The sequence below is a fragment of the Protomyctophum bolini genome (assembly GCF_963924005.1).
Source record: "Protomyctophum bolini genome assembly, chromosome: 17".
In the NCBI taxonomy this organism is placed as follows: domain Eukaryota; kingdom Metazoa; phylum Chordata; class Actinopteri; order Myctophiformes; family Myctophidae; genus Protomyctophum; species Protomyctophum bolini.
In genome coordinates this window covers 40,558,368-40,584,036 of record NC_137878.1, presented here as the reverse complement: position 1 = coordinate 40,584,036, position 25,669 = coordinate 40,558,368, and the positions used below count along the sequence as shown (strand labels likewise).

At 46.2% G+C, this 25,669-nt stretch overlaps 1 protein-coding gene across 1 annotated transcript in view; it reads left to right on the top strand.

Annotated features, from left to right (window-relative positions):
* The window catches only part of sp4 (sp4 transcription factor), a gene marked incomplete at its 3' end in the record, with an annotated part of 36,767 nt that overhangs the window by 5,122 nt on the left and 5,976 nt on the right, over positions 1 to 25,669 (top strand). Inside the window, exons 4-12 of the mRNA XM_080787274.1 lie at positions 3,823 to 4,017; positions 7,406 to 7,634; positions 9,755 to 10,017; positions 10,786 to 10,848; positions 12,308 to 12,385; positions 13,451 to 13,799; positions 15,209 to 15,416; positions 20,324 to 20,523; positions 22,118 to 22,390. Of these exons, the coding sequence (XP_080643400.1) occupies positions 3,823 to 4,017; positions 7,406 to 7,634; positions 9,755 to 10,017; positions 10,786 to 10,848; positions 12,308 to 12,385; positions 13,451 to 13,799; positions 15,209 to 15,416; positions 20,324 to 20,523; positions 22,118 to 22,390 (1,858 nt within the window). The remainder of the gene's footprint in view (positions 1 to 3,822; positions 4,018 to 7,405; positions 7,635 to 9,754; positions 10,018 to 10,785; positions 10,849 to 12,307; positions 12,386 to 13,450; positions 13,800 to 15,208; positions 15,417 to 20,323; positions 20,524 to 22,117; positions 22,391 to 25,669) is intronic.

Below are 25,669 nucleotides of genomic sequence, written 5' to 3'. Positions count from 1 at the left end.
ATGGCGCCAGTGGGAGGGAGGCAGCGACATTACTGGCCTACAGGCAAAGCAGGCGCTTGCAGGGCAGACGGGGTTACTGGCCTACAGGCAAAGCAGGCGCTTGCAGGGCAGACGGGTTACTGGCCTACAGGCAAAGCAGGCGCTTGCAGGGCAGACGGGGTTACTGGCCTACAGGCAAAGCAGGCGCTTGCAGGGCAGACGGGGTTACTGGCCTACAGGCAAAGCAGGCGCTTGCAGGGCAGACAGGGTTACTGGCCTACAGGCAAAGCAGGCGCTTGCAGGGCAGACAGGGTTACTGGCCTACAGGCAAAGCAGGCGCTTGCAGGGCAGACGGGTTACTGGCCTACAGGCAAAGCAGGCGCTTGCAGGGCAGACGGGTTACTGGCCTACAGGCAAAGCAGGCGCATACAGGGCAGACGGGGTTACTGGCCTACAGGCAAAGCAGGCGCTTGCAGGGCAGACGGGGTTACTGGCCTACAGGCAAAGCAGGCGCTTGCAGGGCACACGGGTTACTGGCCTACAGGCAAAGCATGGCGGCACTAGTCACAGTAATAATATCCAGCAGGACTTTTAGTATCATGAATAACTCTCCACTTCTTATCGTTATGATTATGCAACTCACAACATCCAATGAACGGCGGAGATCGTCGTTGTGTGCTTTTATGGGCATCTATTGCAAAGTCCAATCCCTTATTATTTCCATCCACAAAAACAGAATCCTCCTGAGCTTCTTCTCTCAAAAAAGGGTCCACTTGAAAATAATTCACTGGCTTCAAATAAAAGTAAAAAAAAAAAACACGATTCCTTTCGTTTACAGTTTACTACAGCTTACGGTCAAACACTGTGTCGTTCCACTGTTGCATGATCAGCTCATCTCTGAATTCACTTTCACTGTTATCTGACGTCACTGGACAATCTCACATGCGCAGTGTAGCCGTTATATCGCTCAAAATAACACAGTATAGTATATTAGCCCATTCTGACCGGGAACCCGTTTTGGTGTCAGCATCATGTTATGCTTTATCTATTGAAAAATAGCAGATCTACAAGCTCATAGCGCGCCACCGAGTGGCGCGCTACGAGCTTGTAGGTCTGCTATTTTTGAAAAATCGAAGAACGACTGACATTTTTAGAATCTGATCTCAGGTCAGAATGGGTTAATCAGACCAGTGTGTGTCCAGTGGAAACCTCGTATGAATCTGATCTCAGGTCAGAATGGGTTAATAAACAAACCAACAATACCAAAATGCAAATACTGATAATAATAACACTATCACCTTGTGAAAGAGAGAGAGAGAGAGAGAGAGGAGCCATTTTCTCTTCCTACGAGCTCGTAGCGCGGCACGAGCTGGTACAGTAGGGCTGCTATTTTAGAAAAATCGTGAAAATGTGCCTCAAATCTTTGAATATACATCGTTACAGAGTGAGCATTTTAACCCATTCTGACCTGAGATCAGATTCATACGAGGTTTCCACATGGACACACACTGGTCTGATGAACCCATTCTGACCTGAGATCAGATTCTAAAAAAATGTCAGTCGTTCTTCGATTTTTCAAAAATAGCAGACCTACAAGCTCGTATCGCGCCACTCGGTGGCGCGATATGAGCTTGTAGATCTGCTATTTTTCAATAGCTAAAACATAACATGATGCTATAACACCAAAATGGGTGCCCGGTCAGAATGGGTTAACTCAAATCTCAGACATATTTTCAGATGGGGGTCGGCGGCCAATTACAGATAATTCTAGGGGTCCTTTGACAATGGAGATGTTTGAGCATCACTGACATTAGAAACATGAGGTTTTGTTTTTCAGAAAACCGTCAGGATTTAGAAGACATTTGTAGAACCGAGCTCAGGTGGAAAGGACTTATATAGAAGAACATGACGTAATAGAGTCACATGGTCATGAACTACAAAGAGGGCACGAATAAAACAATCAGTAATATTATAAAACGCAAATAAACCATAAATCATCCATATCAGGCAGCCTCTGTAGACATTTTTAAAGCTCAGCTCAAGACCCACTTCTACAACATTGCTTTTAATTGAGTTTTAATATGCACGTTCCCACCCTGCCCTGACTGATTTGCTGCATGTGGTGTTTTTATTTGTTTTTATTTATTTTTATTTATTTTATGTTCTTATATTCAATTTTGTTCTTTGCCATTGTTTTAGCATTTTAACTATGTTTTATTGTATTCTATTTTTGCCCTGTGAAGCACTTTGAGCTACATTTATGTATGAAAGGTGCTATACAAATAAAGTTTATTATTATTATTATTATTATTATTATATGGGGTGGAAGTGGAAGGCTTTGGCTGGATACGAGACGAGATGTCGGGGGGGGGGGAAACCTCTCACTAAAGCGCCGTTATACTTACAAACAAATGCTTGTGCGTTTCATTTCCATTATGGTAAACCGGGCCTGATTTATGCTCCAGTGACAAAGTGTCAGCCTCTCTGAGCTCACACGGCTTTGGCACCAAAACGTCTCTGTTCACAACAAAAAAAAAAAAAACCCAAACAAAAACAAACCGAACAGGCCTTGTTGTAGTAAAGCTAAGCATCGTTGCCATAGCAACATAGCTGGCCAGGGGGGGGAGGTAGAGTTTAGAGACCTAAAGGGGCTCCGTTTCCGTCACCGCTTTTTAACCCATTCTGACCTGAGATCAGATTCATAACGAGGTTTCCACTGGACACACACTGGTCTGATGAACCCATTCTGACCTGAGATCAGATTCATACGAGGTTTCCACTAGGACACACACTGGTCTGATGAACCCATTCTGACCTGAGATCAGATTCTAAAAAATCTCAAGTCGTTCTTCGATTCTTCAAAAAATAGCAGACCTACAAGCTCGTAGCGCGCCACTCGGTGGCGCGCTACGAGCTTGTAGATCTGCTATTTTTCAATAGCTAAAGCATAACATGATGCTGACACCAGAATGGGTTCCCGGTCAGAATGGGTTAAAGCCCTTATCCCTAAACTTCTTTGCCTTTTTTTTTTTTTTTTTTACTATTTTGCTAAACATTTTTGAATAGTTAAAATGGCCAGTCTATACAAGCTCACAACGTGTCAATGTAGAATGGATGATATCGTTATACGTCATGTTGTATATAGTCATTGTTTTGTAGTCATCAGGATGACTAAAAATTGACTTCTAATTTTTATCCCACAATTTCGTAACCCATTTTTCAACCCTGTGTCAATTATCCAATGTGATCCTGGGCTCTACACACCCTCCACCAACCTGGGGAGAGCAACGGACTTGAACTCATGATTCCTTTCATGCCTGAGTGTCCAAGTTGCTCCTTTACACCTGACAGGGGGAGTTTCCCTGGTTGGACGTAGCGCGTGGAAGGAACACGTTATTCCAACCAGTTCCTTTCCCCTCCATCAGGCGCCCCGGCTGGCCAGGGGGAGGCAGTTTAGAGACCAGGATTACTGCATGTTTTAGGGGACACGGGGAGAACATGTGAGGGTACCTACCCTATAGGGGACACGGGGAGAACATGTGAGGGTACCTACTCTATAGGGGACACGGGGAGAACATGTGAGGGTACCTACTCTATAGGGGACACGGGGAGAACATGCAAACTCCACACAGAAAGGCCGTTTTCGCCAACCCCGCCTCGTGTATGGGCACTGAGGACACGCCACCAGCGCCCACACAGCGTCCCCAGCGGGAATCGAACCCAGGACCTTCTAGCTGTGAGGCGGCGACAGCACTAATCGACTGTGCCGTGCCACCCGTGCCCCCCAAAGATGCTTGATTTGATGTATCTTTACCCCCCCCTGTGTGGTGTGTGTCCCGCCAGATGAAGATGGTGGGCGGGCCTAACCTCCAGAACCAGCAGCAGCAGCAGTTCCAGATCATCCAGGTCCAGAACATGCCCAGCGCTGGCGCCGGGGGGGTCCAGTACCAGGTCATCCCACACCTGCAGACCGCAGACGGACAGCAGATCCACATCAGCCCCGCTGGGACCGCCTCCATCGGGGGTCTGTCGGAGCAGGTCAGTACAATACAAAAAATATGGTAAATGGTGCTTTTATATATATCCAAGGCGCTTTACATTTTTAGTTTAGTTTAATTTATTTCGCACAATAAAAACAGTACAAAAAGGTAACATCAATAAAAGAGAAGTGTGTGCAGGTGAGAAAAGAAACCCAGGGAGGGCTTATATGTGGTTCTCACCAAAGTTAATATACAATTTAACAAATATTAAGACAAAGTAATCAAACATAGGTATGGAAAATAACAAAAACAAGAAATACATTATTTACCGTACACTTGTGAAGTGTGTGCCTGTGTGTGCGTGCGTGTATGCGTGCGCGCGTGTGTGCGAGCGTGTATGCGCTACATTACGTTAAATATAGATTGTGCATTACGTTCACCCACACACACACACACACACACACACACACACACACACACACACACAGACGTCGGAGGAATGTCAGCAGGAATGTCTGAATGACTAAATATCATAAGATTTTAGTCGACTAAGTCTTGCCTTGCTTTTCTTTTATTCTCCATTTTTCTGTAAAGCACTTTGAGCTGCATTTCATGTCATGAAAGGTGCTATACAAATAAAGTTTTATTATTATTATTATACAGTTTAGCAAGTGTAACATGACTTATACTGGATCTCTTGTCCACTAGTAGTCCCTTCATAACATTTTAGTCTAGTTTATATTTGTTGACGAAATTGTGTCAGTAAATTTAGTCTTAGTTTTAGTCATCATAGCTTAGTTTTCATTTAGTTTTCATTTAGTTTTTCGTCAGTGAAAAAAAGGTAGTTGACGAACATTTTTCGTCTTAGTTTAAGTCGACAGAAACAACACTGTATGTATGGCCCTTTCTGAAACCAGTCCCTTGACTTGAAGTGCTCTCGGGAGGTTCCCTCGTCAGGAACCCTGACCCTAACCCATGGTTACCATCATGCAATTGCATTACCTGTTATTTTGTTTGTACACTAGTTATATTGCATTGCATCGTGTATGTTTGTGTGACATGTGGATTTCATGAATATGGAAAAAGGAAATACAGCGTGACTGTCAAAAAAGTACATGTCATATACATCCATGGTGATTATAAATCATTGTGTTAAAAGTTGTTTTGTTTGTGTGGTTTCATTTATAGTTTTTTCACGGTGGGGGTAAATAAAGAGCCCTTGTGAACATCAGTTGGAGCGTTGTCTATTCTGCATCAGATGAAGATTGTTTAGGAGGAGTTTATTTATCATGTATTTGTGGCGGTAGTTACATTTGTAGGTTGCGGTTTCCATGCGGACAGAGAGCAGGGCTGCACAAGGCAACGGAGTCTAGAACGGCACAGACTCGCTCTCGAGGGCTTTATGAGCCACTTCCACTCAAGGCTCCTTGGTTTCGGACCACACTTAATATGGCGCAGCCTCGCGTGAACGCGCACATCGAGGGGAAGTGTGTAGGGCGAGTGGCGAGGAGCTGGTGGAAGTGTGTAGGGCGAGTGGCGAGGAGCTAGTGGAAGTGTGTAGGGCGAGTGGCGAGGAGCTAGTGGAAGTGTGTAGGGCGAGTGGCGAGGAGCTAGTGGAAGTGTGTAGGGCGAGTGGCGAGGAGCTAGTGGAAGTGTGTAGGGCGAGTGGCGAGGAGCTAGTGGAAGTGTGTAGGGCGAGTGGCGAGGAGCTGGTGGAAGTGTGTAGGGCGAGTGGCGAGGAGCTAGTGGAAGTGTGTAGGGCGAGTGGCGAGGAGCTAGTGGAAGTGTGTAGGGCGAGTGGCGAGGAGCTGGTGGAAGTGTGTAGGGCGAGTGGCGAGGAGCTGGTGGAAGTGTGTAGGGCGAGTGTCGAGGAGCTGGTGGAAGTGTGTAGGGCGAGTGTCGAGGAGCTGGTGGAAGTGTGTAGGGCGAGTGGCGAGGAGCTGGTTTCAGAAAGGGGGTAAGAGACACGACAGTGTAGTCTGGCAGCCGACAGGCTTCTTATTGTTTAAAGTATTTGGTATATAGTTTTATTTTATTGGCCTAAAATATTGTCTATTTACATTCATTCATGAATCCACTTGCTGACCGGCTGTTAGTATTGAGCAATTTATTTTATAGGTGTTTCTTCTGACCAGTGTTGTTTTTGGCAGCACATTTCCATTTTAGTTTTAGTCATAGTCTCTTGAATAGTTTTCACTTAGTTTTAGTCACATTTTAGTCGCCTGGAATGTCTCAGTGTTTAGTCTTAGTTTTAGTCGACTAAAATGTGTTTTGACAGGCCTTGATGTCGTTGTAATGACATATTTTACACTTTGTTTGCATGCTGAAAATAGCCGATATACAATCTCACTATTTTCAGCATGCAACCCAGCATAAAACTGGATCTCTTGTCCACTATAGTCCCTTCCTAACATTTTAGTCTAGTTTTTATTTGTTGACGAAATTGTCAGTATATTTAGTCTTAGTTTTAGTCATCATAGATTCGTTTTTATTTAGTTTTAGTCAGTGAAAAAAGGTAGTCGACGAACATTTTTCGTCTTAGTTTTAGTCGACGAAAACAACACTGCTTGTGTGACCCTACCATTAACATGCTATGGCAGGCAAAATTGTCAAAAATGTCAAACTTTTTGGGGCTTTTCATGATTCTGAATCCATTCCAAGCATTAGTTTTGCACAAACAACACATCTTGGGCTAAAAACGGCCATAGACGTCATGACAAAATGTGACACATTTTAGACACCAGAATTACTGCATGTTTTTTGTGAGGGTACCTACCCACAGGGGTCCCGCCTTGGGTATGGGCACTGATGACGCGGAGGAGGGAACACGCCCCACAGCGGGAATCGAACACGGGACCCAGTTGTCCTGACCGTGAATCTATAACGTCAACAGGATCAATGATTATGGTCAATGATAAACGATATAACATTATGTTGTGATATTACTAATATACAGTAGAAGTGGGACTACCGTGTTTTGGTACGATGATGTGCGACCGCGATGTTTTGTAATAATAATAATCCAAATCTAACTAGTAACTAAAGTTTAAGTAACTGTAGGAGGAAAAGTGCAACCTTTGTCCCGAGATTTGTCTGAGAATTACAAATACGGTACCTCAAAATTGTACTTTAAACCCATTTAGGCCTGACGACGTCTAAATAATAAATAAATAAGTCTTCCGAAAGAATATATATTCAAAGATTTGTGCCGCATTTTCATGATTTTTTAAAAATAGCAGATCTACAAGCTCATAGCGCGCCACTCGGTGGCGCGCTATGAGCTTGTAGGTCTGCTGTTTTTCAACAGCTAAAGCATAACATAATGCTAATACATAAAACAATAAAGTATACAGTACTTGAGTGAATGTACTTACTTCCTTTCCACCAATGGGAGAAGGTCCAGTAAAATGTACTTCTTGGGTTTCCTTTCCACCGATGGGATTCAGGTCCAGCTCATCCAGACGACGTCCAACCAGGGCCAGGCCGTCCTCCAGCCGGCCAACCAGCAGCAGGCCATCCTGACCAGCTCGGCCAGTCAGGGCGTCCCGCTGCAGATCCGCCCCGCCCAGTCCTTCCCCATGCAGCTGCAGGCGCTGCAGGGCATGACTACAGTACCCATAAACCTCGGCGGCATGACGCTGGCGCTGCCCGTCATCAACAGCATCGGCGGCGGGGGTAGGGCCATGGCGCCGTTGTTACATCATCGTCTGATCGCAAGTTTTTTTTAACAGTCACTTCGTGACGTGCTGTAAGCTTGTAGATCAGCTTGTAGATCAGCTTGTAGATGAGCACACACACACACACACACACACACACACACACACACACATTAAATTAAATGTGATTTCTTTGTATATTTCAGTTATTTGTCATATAATCTGGCCTGTGCGATTTGTGATCACGAAGCCTAAAAGGCATTAGAAATACAAATTGTAACTTTCCAACAACCAAAAAACTGTGAAATCGCTAATAATTTGTGTGAAAATGAATCATCAAAAGCCTCAGTTAACCACCAGGAGGCAGAAGTTCTAAGGTTTAGAGTGTTTAACAACAGAAATGTTGACCAATTTGAGAAGTTGATTGATGAAATCCTATGGGATGATGTATACACCCATGATGATGTTGAACAAGCATATCAGTCATTTTTAAAGTACTTTAACTCTATATTCAACAGGTGCTTTCCTCTTGTCAGTAAAAAAACAAACAAGGTCTGCATTTAGAAAACCCTGGTTTACACCAGATCTCCACAAGTCTCTGAAAGCTAAGAATAAGTTGTATAAGAAATTTATCTTTAATCCATCCCCAATGAATATAGCAAATTATAAGAAATATCGCAACAATTACAACCATCTTATTAGAACTGCTAAGAAAGAGTACTTTTCAGACAAATTTAATGAGGCTTCAAATAACATCAAAACCACCTGGAGAGTCATCAACCAGCTTCTAAATAGGAAAAAGGCTACAGCCACTCTTCCATCTCAATTTGTTGATGAAAATAGAGTTTACTCTGACCCATCTGACATTGCATATGCTTTTAACAATTATTTTGTTAATATTGGTACAGTTCTATCAGAGAGGATAAGTCCCACAGCCGGGTCTCCATCAGAGTTTCTGACAGGTCACCATCCTTCTATTCAGAGCTTCAAACCTCCTACAGAGAAGGAAATCATGGACATAATTATGTGCATGAAAGACTCAGCTGCTGGTCATGATGAGGTCAGATCTAACTTAATCATTAAAACTAGAAATTCAATTGTTAAGCCTTTGACCCATATTTTCACCAAATCTCTAGAAACTGGAATAATACCCAATGACCTTAAAATTGCCAAAGTAGTTCCTGTCTACAAATCTGGAGACCATAGTGTGTTTAGTAACTACCGCCCTATTTCTGTTCTCCCATGTTTCTCAAAGATTCTGGAGAAATTAGTCTTTAACAGAATGATCGAACATCTGCAGGACCATAACATACTGTACAAACACCAATATGGATTTAGGAAAAATCATTCTACAGAAATGGCTATTCTTCAATTAGTTGATAAAATTCATACTGCATTCAATAATAATGAATACGCTCTAGGAATTTTTCTCGACTTATCTAAAGCATTTGATACTGTTAACTATGATATTCTTCTTCAAAAGTTACTACACTATGGATTTGCTGGAATCACTCATACATGGTTTTTAAATTATATTCATAACCGCCAACAATTTGTTATCATCAACGGTAAATCATCAGAGAGTGCAACCTTAAAATGTGGGGTCCCCCAGGGGTCTATACTAGGACCACTCTTATTTCTGATTTATATTAATGATTTGGCCACAGCTTTGTCCTTCTTGTTTCCTGTACTTTTTGCAGATGATACTAATTTATTTATTTCACATACTGATTTCTCAGCTCTAATGGCAAAGGCTAATCACGATCTTGAAAATATTTCAAAATGGTTTAAATTAAACAAATTATCTCTGAACATAAAAAAATAGGCGGAGCCTAACGTAAACGTTGTGTGACGCTGCCCCAGCCCTAGAAAGGCGGAGCCTAACTTAAAGGTATATTTAGTGATTTCACTTAATTCAAATATCACTTATTTTTTTGCTGACCATATAAGGAGTTCCTCCCTGTCCCCAGTTAACCCCTGGGGGTCAAAAAACCTTAGGTTTCGTTTTTGGGTTCTCTATCCTGATTGGATGAAAGCTTGTATTGGGTCCCAAGGCAAAAACGAAACCTAAGGGTTTTTGACTGAAATCACTGAATACGGTCGGTATACCTTTAAACGTTGTGTGACGGTGCCCCCCAGCCCTAGGAGGCGGAGCTGTGCAGCTCATCCAGGCGGCGGACGGAACCTTCTCCATCGCCAACGGCAACCAGCTGATGACCACGACCGCCGCCGCGCCGGTGACCACCGTGGGCGGCGACGTGCAGGGCCTGTCGTCATTGGACGGGACGCAGCAGGCGGGGGAGCAGGGGGGCGGGGCCGAGGCCGGCGAGGCCCAGGACTCCTCCCACAACCAGGCCAACGGGCTGCAGGGACAGAACGACCCGGCCGGTACCATACAGCAGGTGAACCGGGCTTTCGCTTTATAGTGGGTTTTTACTAGTTGTTTAAAACCCATTCTGACCTGAGATCAGATTCTAAAAAATGTCTTCTACATCCTGACAGTTTTCCATTCTGACCTGAGATCAGATTCTAAAAAATGTCTTCTACATCCTGACAGTTTTCCATTCTGACCTGAGATCAGATTAAAAAAAAGTCTTCTACATCCTGTCTTAGTTTTAGTCATCATATCTTTTTTTAGTCTTTTTTGTTTTCGCCAGGGAAAAAAGTAGACGAAATCAACACTGTTTGGTCGACTAAAAAAACTATGAAGAAAGATGTTCGTCGACTATCTTTTTATTTTCACGGACGAAAGCTATGATGACTAAAACTAAACTAGACTAAATAAATGTTGGTTTGGTTGCCCTCGCGGGTGTAACTAAAATTACAATTAACCCATTTTAGTAGGGAACCCCTTTTGGTGTTAGCATTACGTTATGCTTTAGCTATTTAAAAATAGCAGATCTACAAGCTCATAGCGCGCCACCGAGTGGCGCGCTACGAGCTTGTAGGTCTGCTATTTTAGAAAAATCGAAGAGCGACTGGACATAGAAGACATTTTTAGAATCTGATCTCAGGTCAGAATGGAAAACTGTCAGGATGTAGAAGACATTTTTTAGAATCTGATCTCAGGTCAGAATGGGTTAAAACACTAAAAACATTTCGCATGACTGAAACTATTTTAAATTTGCCTCAAAAGACTATAAAACTAAATGAAACATCTCTCCGTCCAGGTGATCGTGGGTCAGATGGGTCACCAGGTGGTGCAACAGATCCAGATCCAGCAGCCAAACCAGGTACCATTCCTGTTCTTTTTCTTTTTATATATAATACATTTTTCATCCCACGATTTTGTAACCCATTTTTCACCCCTGTGTCAATCATCTAATGTGATCCTGGGCTCTACACACCCTCCACCAGCCTAGTCCCCATATATGGGGGACAAGGGGAGACCAACCTAGTCCCCATATATGGGGGACAAGGGGAGACCAACCTAGTCCCCATATATGGGGGACAAGGGGAGACCAACCTAGTCCCCATATATGGGGGACCTGGGGAGACCAACCTAGTCCCCATATATGGGGGACCTGGGGAGACCAACCTAGTCCCCATATATGGGGGACAAGGGGAGACCAACCTAGTCCCCATATATGGGGGACAAGGGGAGACCAACCTAGTCCCCATATATGGGGGACAAGGGGAGACCAACCTAGTCCCCATATATGGGGGACCTGGGGAGACCAACCTAGTCCCCATATATGGGGGACAAGGGGAGACCAACCTAGTCCCCATATATGGGGGACAAGGGGAGAGCAACGGACTTGAACTCATGCTTCCTTCATGCCTGAAGTGTCCAAGTTGCTCCTTTTACACCTGACAGGGGGGAGTTTCCCTGGTTGGACGCTGTAGCGCGTGGAAGGAACCCGTTATTCCAACCAGTTCCTTTCCTCAAAGTTGTACTTAAGTACAGTATTTGAGTAAATGTACTTATTTACTTTCCACCACTGGGTTAACGGCAGGAGGATGAGTTAACAAAACGTCAACAAAGAGAGAAGTATATGACCAAGCTGTCCGTCTGATGACAACAAAGATTACAACAGAAAGGAGAGAGAAGTATGACTAAGACACAGAAGTGGTCAATGTTATCTTCAACTTCATATTGACATCTGTTGTCCAGATCATATCTCACAGCAGGGCTGAATCATTCAGGCCGCCGTAGTCAAGTCATACACCCAGCCAGGCCGCCCTATCCCTATTCCCACACACACTATAGTACGAGTTGCGACATTGAGGGGGCAGAAAACAGCCCGGTCACGTGGTTATGTACTCACGCGAGCCCCATAGACTACAATACATTCCGTAAACTTCCGTATTTCAAATTTCATTTCATTTCATATTCTACATTTGAAGTGTTGCAACACTTATACATACACGCACGCGCACACGTGTGGGGATTGAAAAACCATAAAACCTGGGTGATCTATTCTACTGTATGCTATCAAATGAGTCATAGTTCTCTCTTTTTGTATCTTTTTTGTTTCCTCCTTTAAGTGAAAGAAAAGTAGTGTCAAAATATCTTTTGTATATTCGGCTTCAAAACAGGCCGTATAGTAGCTTTTAGACTGCATAGGAAGGTGTCTTTGATTCGTTCAGAAATTAGACTGCATAGTAAGGTGTCTTTGAATCTAGATCTATTAGATTAATATTGTGCACCGCTAAACTCTGAACTCCTCTCCACTAAACTCCTCTCCAAAGGGAACCACAGCCCAGCAGCCCCAGCAGCACATCCAGACCTTCCAACTGGGCCCGGGACAGACGCTGCAGCCCATCCAGGTAAGGGGGGGGGGGGGTGGGTGGGAAATAAATATTTGTAAATATTTAAAAACTGTGTACATTGGTGACTATAACTATAATCTACCTGATCTTGAAGCCTAAAAAAATAAAATAAAAAATCAACAAGTACCAACAAGGTTGACTAGTGGATTTACTAGTCGACTAGTTGATTTACTAGTGGACTAGTTGCTTAATGCCGTAGCGTACGCCGCGTTGATAAATGAGGGCCAGAGTGTATCGTGATCGTGATACTGCTTGTAAAAAAACATTGTGCCGGGGCGCCTGATGGAGGGGAAAGGAACTGGTCTCTATACTGCCTCCCCCTGGCCAGCCGGGGCGCCTGATGGAGGGGAAAGGAACTGGTCTCTATACTGCCTCCCCCTGGCCAGCCGGGGCGCCTGATGGAGGGGAAAGGAACTGGTCTCTATACTGCCTCCCCCTGGCCAGCCGGGGCGCCTGATGGAGGGGAAAGGAACTGGTCTCTATACTGCCTCCCCCTGGCCAGCCGGGGCGCCTGATGGAGGGGAAAGGAACTGGTTGGAATAACGTGTTTCTTCCACGCGCTACGCTACGTCCAACCAGGGAAACTCCCCCCTGTCAGGTGTTAAGGAGCAACTTGGACACTCAGGCATGAAGGAAGCATGAGTTCAAGTCCGTTGCTCTCCCCTTGTCCCCCATATATGGGGACTAGGTTGCTCTCCCCTTGTCCCCCATATATGGGGACTAGGTTGCTCTCCCCTTGTCCCCCATATATGGGGACTAGGTTGCTCTCCCCTTGTCCCCCATATATGGGGACTAGGCTGGTCTCCCCTTGTCCCTCATATATGGGGACTAGGTTGCTCTCCCCTTGTCCCCCATATATGGGGACTAGGTTGGTCTCCCCTTGTCCCCCATATATGGGGACTAGGTTGGCGGAGGGTGTGTAGAGCCCAGGATCACATTAGATGATTGACACAGGGGGTGAGAAATGGGTTACAAAATCGTAGGATAAAAATATATATTAAAAAAAGAAAAACATTGTGATATTAAATCTTTGCATATCCCCCCCCCCCCCCCCCCATCCAGGCGTTCCAGAACCAGCAGGTGCTGATCCGCACGCCCACCCTGTCGCCCTCTGGCGCCATCACCTGGCAGACCCTGCAGCTGCCGGGCGGCATGTCGCTGCAGGGTCACCAGGGTCTGCCCCAGCAGCTCACGCTGGCCACCGGCATGCCCATGGGGGGCGGCGTCACGGGGCACGGCGGCCAGCTGCTGTCCCTGGGCGGGACGCCGCTCACGCTGAGCGCCGCGCAGATCAACCCGGGCGGCGTCTCGGGCGTGCAGACCGTCAGCATCGCCGGCCTGGGGGGCGTGGCGGCCGGCGGCCACACGGTCCAGATGCAGGGCGTCCCGCTGACCATCACCAGCCTACAGGGTAAGGGTAGACCTCTGACCATCACCAGCCTACAGGGTAAGGGTAGACCTCTGACCATCACCAGCCTACAGGGTAAGGGTAGACCTCTGACCATCACCAGCCTACAGGGTAAGGGTAGACCATCACCAGCCTACAGGGTAAGGGTAGACCACTGACCATCACCAGCCTACAGGGTAAGGGTAGACCTCTGACCATCACCAGCCTACAGGGTAAGGGTAGACCATCACCAGCCTACAGGGTAAGGGTAGACCACTGACCATCACCAGCCTACAGGGTAAGGGTAGACCATCACCAGCCTACAGGGTAAGGGTAGACCGCTGACCATCACCAGCCTACAGGGTAAGGGTAGACCACTGACCATCACCAGCCTACAGGGTAAGGGTAGACCTCTGACCATCACCAGCCTACAGGGTAAGGGTAGACCATCACCAGCCTACAGGGTAAGGGTAGACCACTGACCATCACCAGCCTACAGGGTAAGGGTAGACCACTGACCATCACCAGCCTACAGGGTAAGGGTAGACCATCACCAGCCTACAGGGTAAGGGTAGACCATCACCAGCCTACAGGGTAAGGGTAGACCACTGACCATCACCAGCCTACAGGGTAAGGGTAGACCACTGACCATCACCAGCCTACAGGGTAAGGGTAGACCATCACCAGCCTACAGGGTAAGGGTAGACCACTGACCATCACCAGCCTACAGGGTAAGGGTAGACCACTGACCATCACCAGCCTACAGGGTAAGGGTAGACCACTGACCATCACCAGCCTACAGGGTAAGGGTAGACCTCTGACCATCACCAGCCTACAGGGTAAGGGTAGATCGCTGACCATCACCAGCCTACAGGGTAAGGGTAGACCATCACCAGCCTACAGGGTAAGGGTAGACCACTGACCATCACCAGCCTACAGGGTAAGGGTAGACCACTGACCATCACCAGCCTACAGGGTAAGGGTAGACTGCTGACCATCACCAGCCTACAGGGTAAGGGTAGACCACTGACCATCACCAGCCTACAGGGTAAGGGTAGACCGCTGACCATCACCAGCCTACAGGGTAAGGGTAGACCGTTGACCATCACCAGCCTACAGGGTAAGGGTAGACCGTTGACCATCACCAGCCTACAGGGTAAGGTGACAAAAACTATAAGCATTGACCAAAACGACACACAGTAACAAGGGTGAGAGTCACTCTATCTAAAGGCTCATACATAGTCTGGATTTACGGTGGTGAGGTGACCACCGAACTACAACATGACGTCACTGAGGTGACCACCGAACTACAACATGACGTCACTGAGGTGACCACCGAACTACAACATGACGTCACTGAGGTGACCACCGAACTACAACATGACGTCACCTTAAGTGTTCACCCGCTGCCCTCCCTCCCTCCGTCCCTCCAGGTCAAACGCAGGGTCAGGACGGGGTCAAAGTGCAGGGGTCGCCGGTGACCGTGACCCTGGGCAACGTGGCGGCGCCTCTGGGGGGCTCGTCACTGAGCCCCGACCAGCTGGGCTCGGTCCAGAGCTCCTCGGACCAGGAGGGTCCGCCCAGCAAGAGGCTCCGGCGGGTGGCCTGCTCCTGTCCCAACTGCCGCGACGGAGAGGGGAGGTATGGACGTCCTATAGTCCCCCCCCATAATGTTATTTATATTATATATTATTTCACAGTGAATGTTTGTTTTTAACTTCATGGGGGGGGGGGGGGGTCCCTGGAACAACATATTTTCAGATGGGGGGTCGACGGCCAAATACATACAATTCTGGGGGTCCTTGACGTGAAAAAGGTTGAGCACCGCTGACATCGAAAAATAGGTTTTTCAGAAAACTGTCAGGATTTAGAAAACTTTTTTTTTGTTAATATCGACGTCGGGTCTAATTGATTCACATCAAAGGGTTAAATGCGTTTAACTATAGCATTTACCACAGAATAATTAGCCTGTGCCAATAGATGGTGTGGGCTCACATGAGATTGCCTTGATGTTAACACATTTTGTACATAATACGTCCTGAAACGTCATAAGGATTGGAACCGAGAGGTGCCTACGACGTCTGTGACGCGGGGCGAGATGATAATATTCAGAATTATTATTTTTTCTTTTTTTGGCATTTCGCTTTTCGCTTGCCGTATGCTAACGCTCTGTGCAACTATTAGCTTGTCATTGACTCCCATGTTAGCGCGGCAGAAAGAATGACTCGTATCTCCTCATCCAGGGCGCTCTCCGTGGTGATGAATGGATCGATATGCTGGCGCTGCATTTCTGCTCCTCATCCGTCTCTCCCGCAAAATATGAACTCTTTTTGGAGCGTATATAAATATATTAAGATGATCGGAGATTTTGAGGTCACTTTGTCAGTCAACTTTTTAAAGAAAGTATTTCCGGTTCATGGCTTTCAAAATAGAAGCGATCACTACTCTGGCGATTACTCTGGCGCAAGCAGCGCCTTTATTTTGATGCAGTTCCGGTACTAAATGTGTTAAGAGAGGAGGTGTATTTCTTAACTAGGGCATGATGTCAATTTTGGGACACATCCTCAGTAGTGTGCCTTTGAATCAGCGGGTGTGTTTCGGCCTTCCAACACTATATACACCCTCATCAAAGGTGGCCAGCTAAAGGGTGATCAAGCCTTAGCTTGTGTCCCATCATGCCCCAATCATTGAGATGTGCCTCCCACGGGACTATGCAAGGCAGGGGCGTCCTCTTCCCTGAGCCAGCCATACAGCTGACCGCATACCTCATATTATGCCCTCATGTTTGAGGGGTTTGAATCAATTCATAACTTCCCCTACTTCCCCACATCCATCGTGGTTTTGTTTGTTTGTTTGTCCCAGAGGGGACGTTGTGCGTGTGCAGATAACCAAAACCCAGCCCTGCATGGCAGCTGATCCTGTATTATACCAGTGGTTTTCAACCTTAGAGTATATATATACTGTATTAACCCATTCTGAACGGGAACCCATTTTGGTGTTATAGCATCATGTTATGCTTTAGCTATTGAAAAATAGCAGATCTACAAGCTCATAGCGCGCCACCGAGTGGCGCCACCGAGTGGCGCCACCGAGTGGCGCGCTATGAGCTTGTAGGTCTGCTTGTAGGTCTGCTTGTAGGTTTTTTTTTTTTGAAAAATCGAAGAACGACTGACATTTTTTAGAATCTGATCTCAGGTCAGAATGGGTTAATCAGACCAGTGTGTTGTCCAGTGGAAACCTCGTATGAATCTGATCTCAGGTCAGAATGGGTTAATCAGACCTAGTGTGTGTCAAGTGGAAACCTCGTATGAATCTGATCTCAGGTCAGAATGGGTTAATCAGACCTAGTGTGTGTCAAGTGGAAACCTCGTATGAATCTGATCTCAGGTCAGAATGGGTTAATAGAGACGGCACACAGAGGAAACCCTGAGGCCAAATGGACATATAGTGGTATTGCAGTTTGGACCCAAACCGTGAACGGGCGGCGCTGGTCCGTTGACTGTCATTGCGCCACGTTCATGATGACCTGTGAACGCTGTTTCACACGTGAACGCTGTTTCACACGTGAACGCGTGCAATGATAGTCAACGGACCAGCACGTTCATGTGTTTGGGCCCGATCCATCCCAGAATGCACTCTGTTCCTATATACCCGGAAGGAGGAGTGAAATCGCCTCATGCGCTTTAGAGCAACTTAATGCAAGTGGACGAGGGAGGAGAAATCTGGTGCCGTCTCTCTCTATTCATATATACTCCAAGTTTTCAACCCTTTTCAGATTAACCTGTGGCCCCTTGGACAAGGCATTGAACCACTACCATGAAATGTTCTATGAAATAAGCAGGGCCTGGCTGTAAACAAGTATCTGATGCTTAGTCCAGTTACCCTGGGTAAACATAGTACCTTTAGTCCAGTTACCCTGGGTAAACATAGTACCTTTAGTCCAGTTACCCTGGGTAAACATAGTACCTTTAGTCCAGTTACCCTGGGTAAACATAGTACCTTTAGTCCAGTTACCCTAGGTAAACATAGTACCTTTAGTCCAGTTACCCTGGGTAAACATAGTACCTTTCCTTTCCTTTCCTATAGGCTCAATTCTATAAAACGTCTTCTAAATCATGACAACAAAAAAACCTATGTTTCTTTTTTTCAAAATGAGTTAATCGCACAGGCAGACTCTTCACATACTAGAGCATGTCTGAAATAAGTGTCGGAGCTGAAATCGACATGTAAATATGAAATAAATGCTTAAACATGTAGCTATAGGTGTAATGTTAGAGTCCACAGAAGACATGATGTAAATATTAAATAAATGCTTAAACATGTAGCTATAGGTGTAATGTTAGAGTCCACAGAAGACATGTAAATATGAAATAAATGCTTAAACATGTAGCTATAGGTGTAATGTTAGAGTCCACAGAAGTGAACCTTTCAAGCCCGTTTTCTCAACTCGCTGTTTCTCTGCAAGACATTAATTACTCTATAAGCCATATCTCCTAAACCGGTGGGTCAAACTGAACAACCGACATGTCAATTTGAAGCTATGATTCCCTGCTTTCACATGACATGAAAATCCAATGGCAGCCCCTCAGTCAAATGTGGTCACAAATGCTGAACAAAAAAAAATCAAAAGCTACTATGAATGTTTTCTCCCTGTCACCAGGCCAGATTTAGAAGCACCCAGACGGTATGCCGATATCCTTCGCCCCGGTTTCAACCCAATAGAACCGTAGACATTTACAACGTCAGAAATATGAATGCTCCAAGTGTTTCCCAAACGCCATGCTAGATTATGGTACTATAGGAGACAGTAAAAGCCCCCTGGGCTAGTACAGTAGATGACCTGTGGCTCTTATACTGTACGAACTGTACTGAACAAGTCTGCTGTATGTCGGTCCCAAATCAATCAGTTATAGCGAGCGTTCCGGCTCCGTTATCCCATCCAGGACGGGAACGCCATTTTTTTTGTGTTTTAACCCATTCTGACCTGAGATCAGATTCTATAAATGTCTTCTACATCCATGACAGTTTTCCATTCTGACCTGAGATCAGATTCTATAAATGTCTTCTACATCCATGACAGTTTTCCATTTTGACCTGAGATCAGATTCTATAAATGTCTTCTACATCCATGACAGTTTTCCATTCTGACCTGAGATCAGATTCTATAAATGTCTTCTACATCCATGACAGTTTTCCATTCTGACCTGAGATCAGATTCTATAAATGTCTTCTACATCCATGACAGTTTTCCATTCTGACCTGAGATCAGATTCTATAAATGTCTTCTACATCCATGACAGTTTTCCATTCTGACCTGAGATCAGATTCTATAAATGTCTTCTACATCCATGACAGTTTTCCATTTTGACCTGAGATCAGATTCTATAAATGTCTTCTACATCCATGACAGTTTTCCATTCTGACCTGAGATCAGATTCTATAAATGTCTTCTACATCCATGACAGTTTTCCATTCTGACCTGAGATCAGATTCTATAAATGTCTTCTACATCCATGACAGTTTTCCATTCTGACCTGAGATCAGATTCTATAAATGTCTTCTACATCCATGACAGTTTTCCATTCTGACCTGAGATCAGATTCTATAAATGTCTTCTACATCCATGACAGTTTTCCATTCTGACCTGAGATCAGATTCTATAAATGTCTTCTACTGTACATCCATGACAGTTTTCCATTCTGACCTGAGATCAGATTCTATAAATGTTCTTCTACATCCTGACAGTTTTCTGAAAAAGCTATGTTTCTATGTCAGTCGATTTTTCAAAAATAGCAGACCTACAAGCTCGTAGCGTGCCACTCGGTGGCGCGCTATGAGCTTGTAGATCTGCTATTTTTCAATAGCTAAAGCATAACATGATGTTATGCTTTAGCTATTGAAAAATAGCAGATCTACAAGCTCATGATCTGCGAGCTTGTAGATCTGCTATTTTTTGGACAAATCGTGAAAATGTGGCGCACGTGTTAAGATCCCCCCCATGTTAATCTCCACAGATAAATTACTTCCGCGAACCAGCAGGGGGAATCGAAGGAATGAGCGAGTTACGTCAGGACTTCGGTGCTCGATAACATAACGCTTTGAAACGGGTTCCTGCCCAGAATGGGTTAATAATGGCTGCCCAATAGACTGACACCAACGCTAGACAGGAACGCTGTGACAAATGTCACATCCGGTTTTCGCCGGGGTAAGACTTTTCTATGGCTGTCAATTGCAACTCGGTCCAATCCTTAATCACATTACGGACAAACATCTATATATGCCGATAATATCTAACTTGCGGAGGTATACAGCGTGCCTTATTGTCCACGGGGCAACAGATCTTTCAACGTATGGCATCGCAAATACGTTTGATAACCGCTATACTCTGCGCAATATTGTTTTGGAAATGCCGCAAATTGCATCGCAGTGAACGAGAGAAAATCACAACTTCCCTCCCGGGGGGGTGGGCGGAGTCACAGCGTCACGCCCCTGAATACGCACCGTGGTGTCGGCCTATCAGAGCGTTGACTACAACGACCTCGTTGCAGGAACAGTGCCGACCCGTCCAAGAAGAAGCAGCACATCTGCCACATGGAGGGCTGCGGGAAGGTCTACGGCAAGACGTCCCACCTGCGGGCGCACCTCCGCTGGCACACCGGGGAGCGGCCCTTCGTCTGCAACTGGATCTTCTGCGGCAAGCGCTTCACGCGCAGCGACGAGCTGCAGAGACACCGCAGGACGCACACAGGTATACTACTGCAGGCTGGGGAGGGAGCTGTGGCGTGAGCAGAACACACACACACACACACACACACACACACACACATACTAGGGAGGGAGCTGTGGAGAGAGCACAAGACACACACACAGGTATACTGGCTGGGGAGGGTGCTGTGGCGTGAGCAGAACACACACACACACACACACAGGTACTGGGGAGGGAGCTGTGGAGAGAGCAGAACACACACACACATGTACTGGGGAGGGAGCTGTGGAGAGAGCAGAACACACACACACACACACACACACACACAGGTACTGGGGAGGGAGCTGTGGAGAGAGCTGTGGAGAGAGCAGAACACACACACACACACAGGTACTGGGGAGGGAGCTGTGGAGAGAGCAGAACACACACACACGCACACACAGGTACTGGGGAGGGTGCTGTGGAGGGGAGAAGTGCTTCATGTTCATAATGTCTCTCTCTCTCTCTCTCTTGCTGGCTCAGGGGAGAAGCTCTTCATGTTCATAATGTCTCTCTCTCTCTCTCTTGCTGGCTCAGGGGAGAAGCTCTTCATGTTCATAATGTCTCTCTCTCTCTCTTGCTGGCTCAGGGGAGAAGCTCTTCATGTTCATAATGTCTCTCTCTCTCTCTTGCTGGCTCAGGGGAGAAGCTCTTCATGTTCATAATGTCTCTCTCTCTCTCTTGCTGGCTCAGGGGAGAAGCGCTTCATGTTCATAATGTCTCTCTCCCTCTCTTGCTGGCTCAGGGGAGAAGCTCTTCATGTTCATAATGTCTCTCTCTCTCTTGCTGGCTCAGGGGAGAAGCGCTTCATGTTCATAATGTCTCTCTCCCTCTCTTGCTGGCTCAGGGGAGAAGCTCTTCATGTTCATAATGTCTCTCTCTCTCTCTCTCTTGCTGGCTCAGGGGAGAAGTGCTTCATGTTCATAATGTCTCTCTCTCTCTCTTGCTGGCTCAGGGGAGAAGTGCTTCATGTTCATAATGTCTCTCTCTCTCTCTTGCTGGCTCAGGGGAGAAGCTCTTCATGTTCATAATGTCTCTCTCTCTCTCTTGCTGGCTCAGGGGAGAAGCGCTTCATGTTCATAATGTCTCTCTCTCTCTCTTGCTGGCTCAGGGGAGAAGCTCTTCATGTTCATAATGTCTCTCTCTCTCTCTCTTGCTGGCTCAAGGGAGAAGCTCTTCATGTTCATAATGTCTCTCTCTCTCTCTTGCTGGCTCAGGGGAGAAGTGCTTCATGTTCATAATGTCTCTCTCTCTCTCTTGCTGGCTCAGGGGAGAAGCTCTTCATGTTCATAATGTCTCTCTCCCTCTCTTGCTGGCTCAGGGGAGAAGCTCTTCATGTTCATAATGTCTCTCTCTCTCTCTCTTGCTGGCTCAGGGGAGAAGCGCTTCATGTTCATAATGTCTCTCTCTCTCTCTCTCTCTCTTGCTGGCTCAGGGGAGAAGCGCTTCATGTTCATAATGTCTCTCTCTCTCTCTCTCTTGCTGGCTCAGGGGAGAAGCGCTTCATGTTCATAATGTCTCTCTCTCTCTCTCTCTTGCTGGCTCAGGGGAGAAGCGCTTCATGTTCATAATGTCTCTCTCTCTCTTGCTGGCTCAGGGGAGAAGCGCTTCGAGTGCCCGGAGTGCTCCAAGCGCTTCATGCGCAGCGACCACCTCTCCAAGCACATCAAGACGCACCAGAACAAGAAGGGGGGCGGAGCCTCCGTGGCCATCATCACCACGGACGACCTGGAGGAGGAGGACGGAGACGACGAGGTCGTCCACGACGACGACGCCCTGAGCTCCTCCCCCCGCATCGTCACCGTGGCAACGCTGTCCCGCCAGGAGGAGGAGGAGGGGGGGGAGGCGGCGGGGGAGGGGGAGGAGTCTGGCCCAGCCACGCCCACAGCCCACCGCCTCCTCCTCCAATCACCTGGAGGGGGAGGGGGAGGGGGAGGAGGAGCCGGAGGAGGAGGAGGAACCGGAGGAGTTCGAGTAGAGATTTTGATTCGTTGTCCCGGAAGGCGCATTTCTTTTTTGTTTGTTTGTTTGTTTGTGTTTGTTGCGCTCGTGAAATCGCCGCAAAGGACAGGTCGATTATTATACAAACATGTTGTTGCTGTTCTTTGACGAGAACGGACGAGAGAGAGAGAGAGAGAGAGAGAGAGAGAGACTCGTGATGAACTGAAATCTTAAAAAAAAGAAAAACAAAATATATATATATATATATATATATATATAAAAATACACTTCAGAATCTAAGTAAATACATGAATAGGACGTCTAACATAACATATACATAACAGCAGAGATCTAGCCTACTACTTACGCGTACGATGGAAGATTAGCTCGGCATTTATGAGAATAAATAAATCAATAAAAAACAGAAACACAAAGTGTGTGCGGGGGGGGGGGGGGGGGGGGGGCAACAATGTTCCAGACTAGCACAATACGTCGAGGGGTTCCTGCTGGTTTCACCAAAGCCCCAAATTATACCGAGTGTCGCGTAGCGGGAACGGCCAATCGGAACGTTTCACGTGGGTGTGGCGTATAGCGGGAACAGCCAATCTACAAGCTCGAGCTGGTTGACCCATTCTGACCTGAGATCAGATTCTAAAAATGTCTTCTATGTCAGTCGCTCTTCGATTTTTCATACAGACACAGGGCGTGCTATCTACAGACACAGGGCGTGCTATCTACAGACACAGGGCGTGCTATCTACAGACACAGGGTGTGCTATCTACAGACACAGGGTGTGCTATCTACAGACACACAGGGCGTGCTATCTACAGACACACAGGGCGTGCTATCTACAGACACAGGGCGTGCTATCTACAGACACAGGGCGTGCTATCTACAGACTATCTACAGACTATCTACAGACACAGGGCGTGCTATCTACAGACTATCTACAGACACAGGGCGTGCTATCTACAGACACAGGGCGTGCTATCTACAGACACAGGGCGTGCTATCTACAGACACAGGGCGTGCTATCTACAGACACAGGGCGTGCTATCTACAGACACAGGGGGCGTGCTATCTACAGACACAGGGCGTGCTATCTACAGACACAGGGCGTGCTATCTACAGACACAGGGCGTGCTATCTACAGACACAGGGCGTGCTATCTACAGACACAGGGCGTGCTATCTACAGACACAGGGCGTGCTATCTACAGACACAGGGCGTGCTATCTACAGACACAGGGCGTGCTATCTACAGACACAGGGGGCGTGCTATCTACAGACAAAAGTATCCACACTTTTCCTGGGCTGTGTGTGTGTGTGCTCCAGTTCCTGTTGATATCATTGGTCATCTGACCAGTTTCATTGGCTTTCATTGGATCAAATAAGACAGGAACTGGCGCGCACACACAGCCCAGGAAAAGGTGTGGATACATTGGGGGCTAAAAGTAATCAAACCCAACACACACACACACACACACACACACACACACACAGAGATGTGTTTGTTTCATTTGTTTTAAACCTTAATTGAATCCTTATCAGCTCTATGCACAACAATGACATATTCCTGTTTGGGACGGCCGGCGCTGTTCGCTCAATCATGCTGGAGAGGGCTTGGTTTGGCGCTGACCAGGCAAGGGGACGGAGGCAGCAGCGCTGGGACGGTGTGTGCGTGTGTGTGTGTGTGTGTGTGTGTGTGTGTGTGAGTGTGTGGGCCTGTCACGATCACGAAATTCCAAATAGCATTTCCGGTCTCGTCTTGTAAGGCTTTTTAAAACGAAAACTGCACGGGGCAGATGTGCCAAATATACAAAGAAGTCACTCCATAATAATTTAGCTATATATATATATATATTATATATATATATTTTTTTTAATGTTTTACAATAGTGGAAATAGCTGATCCGGTTAGATCTTAATAGATCAGCATATTTCTGCGGGTTTTGACCGTTTAACGTTTAACGTTTGAAAAGGTGTGGAACATTTTTTTTGTCAACAGAGACAAAGTGGAAACCTCTCGAGGCCAAACTGTACGTTGTCCCGGCATTCAGATTTTTTTTTAATCATGTAATCACAACGTTTTGTTTACGAAAAGAAAACCACGAAAATATGGAGAAGAGGTTTCTGCTCCGATGATCTCAAACATTTGAAATCGATTATGATCAATATATGATTAAAGCAGTGGTTTCCAAAGTGGGGACGGAACCTTATGGGTCTGTAACTCTGAGAGGGTACAAATGGACCCTTATGGGTCTGTAACTCAGAGAGTGTACAAATGGACCCTTATGGGTCTGTAACGCCGAGAGTGTACAAATGGACCCTTATGGGTCTGTAACTCAGAGAGTGTACAAATGGACCCTTATGGGTCTGTAACTCAGAGAGTGTACAAATGGACCCTTATGGGTCTGTAACTCAGAGAGTGTACAAATGGACCCGTTCGTACCCATCGGGGGTCAAACTGGGGGTCCTTGGAAGTTAAACGGGTTGAAAATCACACATCTTCTCTTATGAGGGGGGGGGGGGGGGGGGGGGGGTTCCTGCAGGCATATCTTTTTAAATGGGGGGTCCGCGGGCTGATAAGTGACAATTTGGGGCGTCCTTGACATAAAGTTTAGGAACCACTGGCATTTAAAGTGATAATGTAATAATATAATAATACCGTACATGAATTAACATGGTTTCTCTGCGGGCAAAACAATTATAATACGTGTGATCGATCGACAGAGTGAGAGAGAGAGCGAGAGAGAGAGAGAGAGTCCTGGTGATGTGTGGTCCAGAAGACATTGTGTTTCCCACCAGCGTTCAGGTTCAGTTTCAGGTTGTTGACGTTTTCTTAAGAGACCAGAAAATGCATTAAACTGTTTATCGAAGGACTGAAAAAAAAAAAAGAAGAAGAAATTAACAAAACAATGGGATAAATCTAAGGAGGAGGAGGAGGAGGAGGAGGAGGGAAAAAGCACACATAAAAAGAAAAAGAAAAAAGGATTTCTACGTAAATGAGGCATTCCTATTGAGACGCAGAGGTTGTGTATGTTTGTATGTGTGTTGGGGGGGATTTAAAAAAAAAAAGGTTTCTAATAGATAACGATACAATCTTAGCTTTCTACAACTTGGTTTGTGTAGTGAAAGCAATACTATATAATATTAACGACAATCCTAGTGAAACCATGTTTACATTGCTGGGGGGGGGGGGGAGAGGG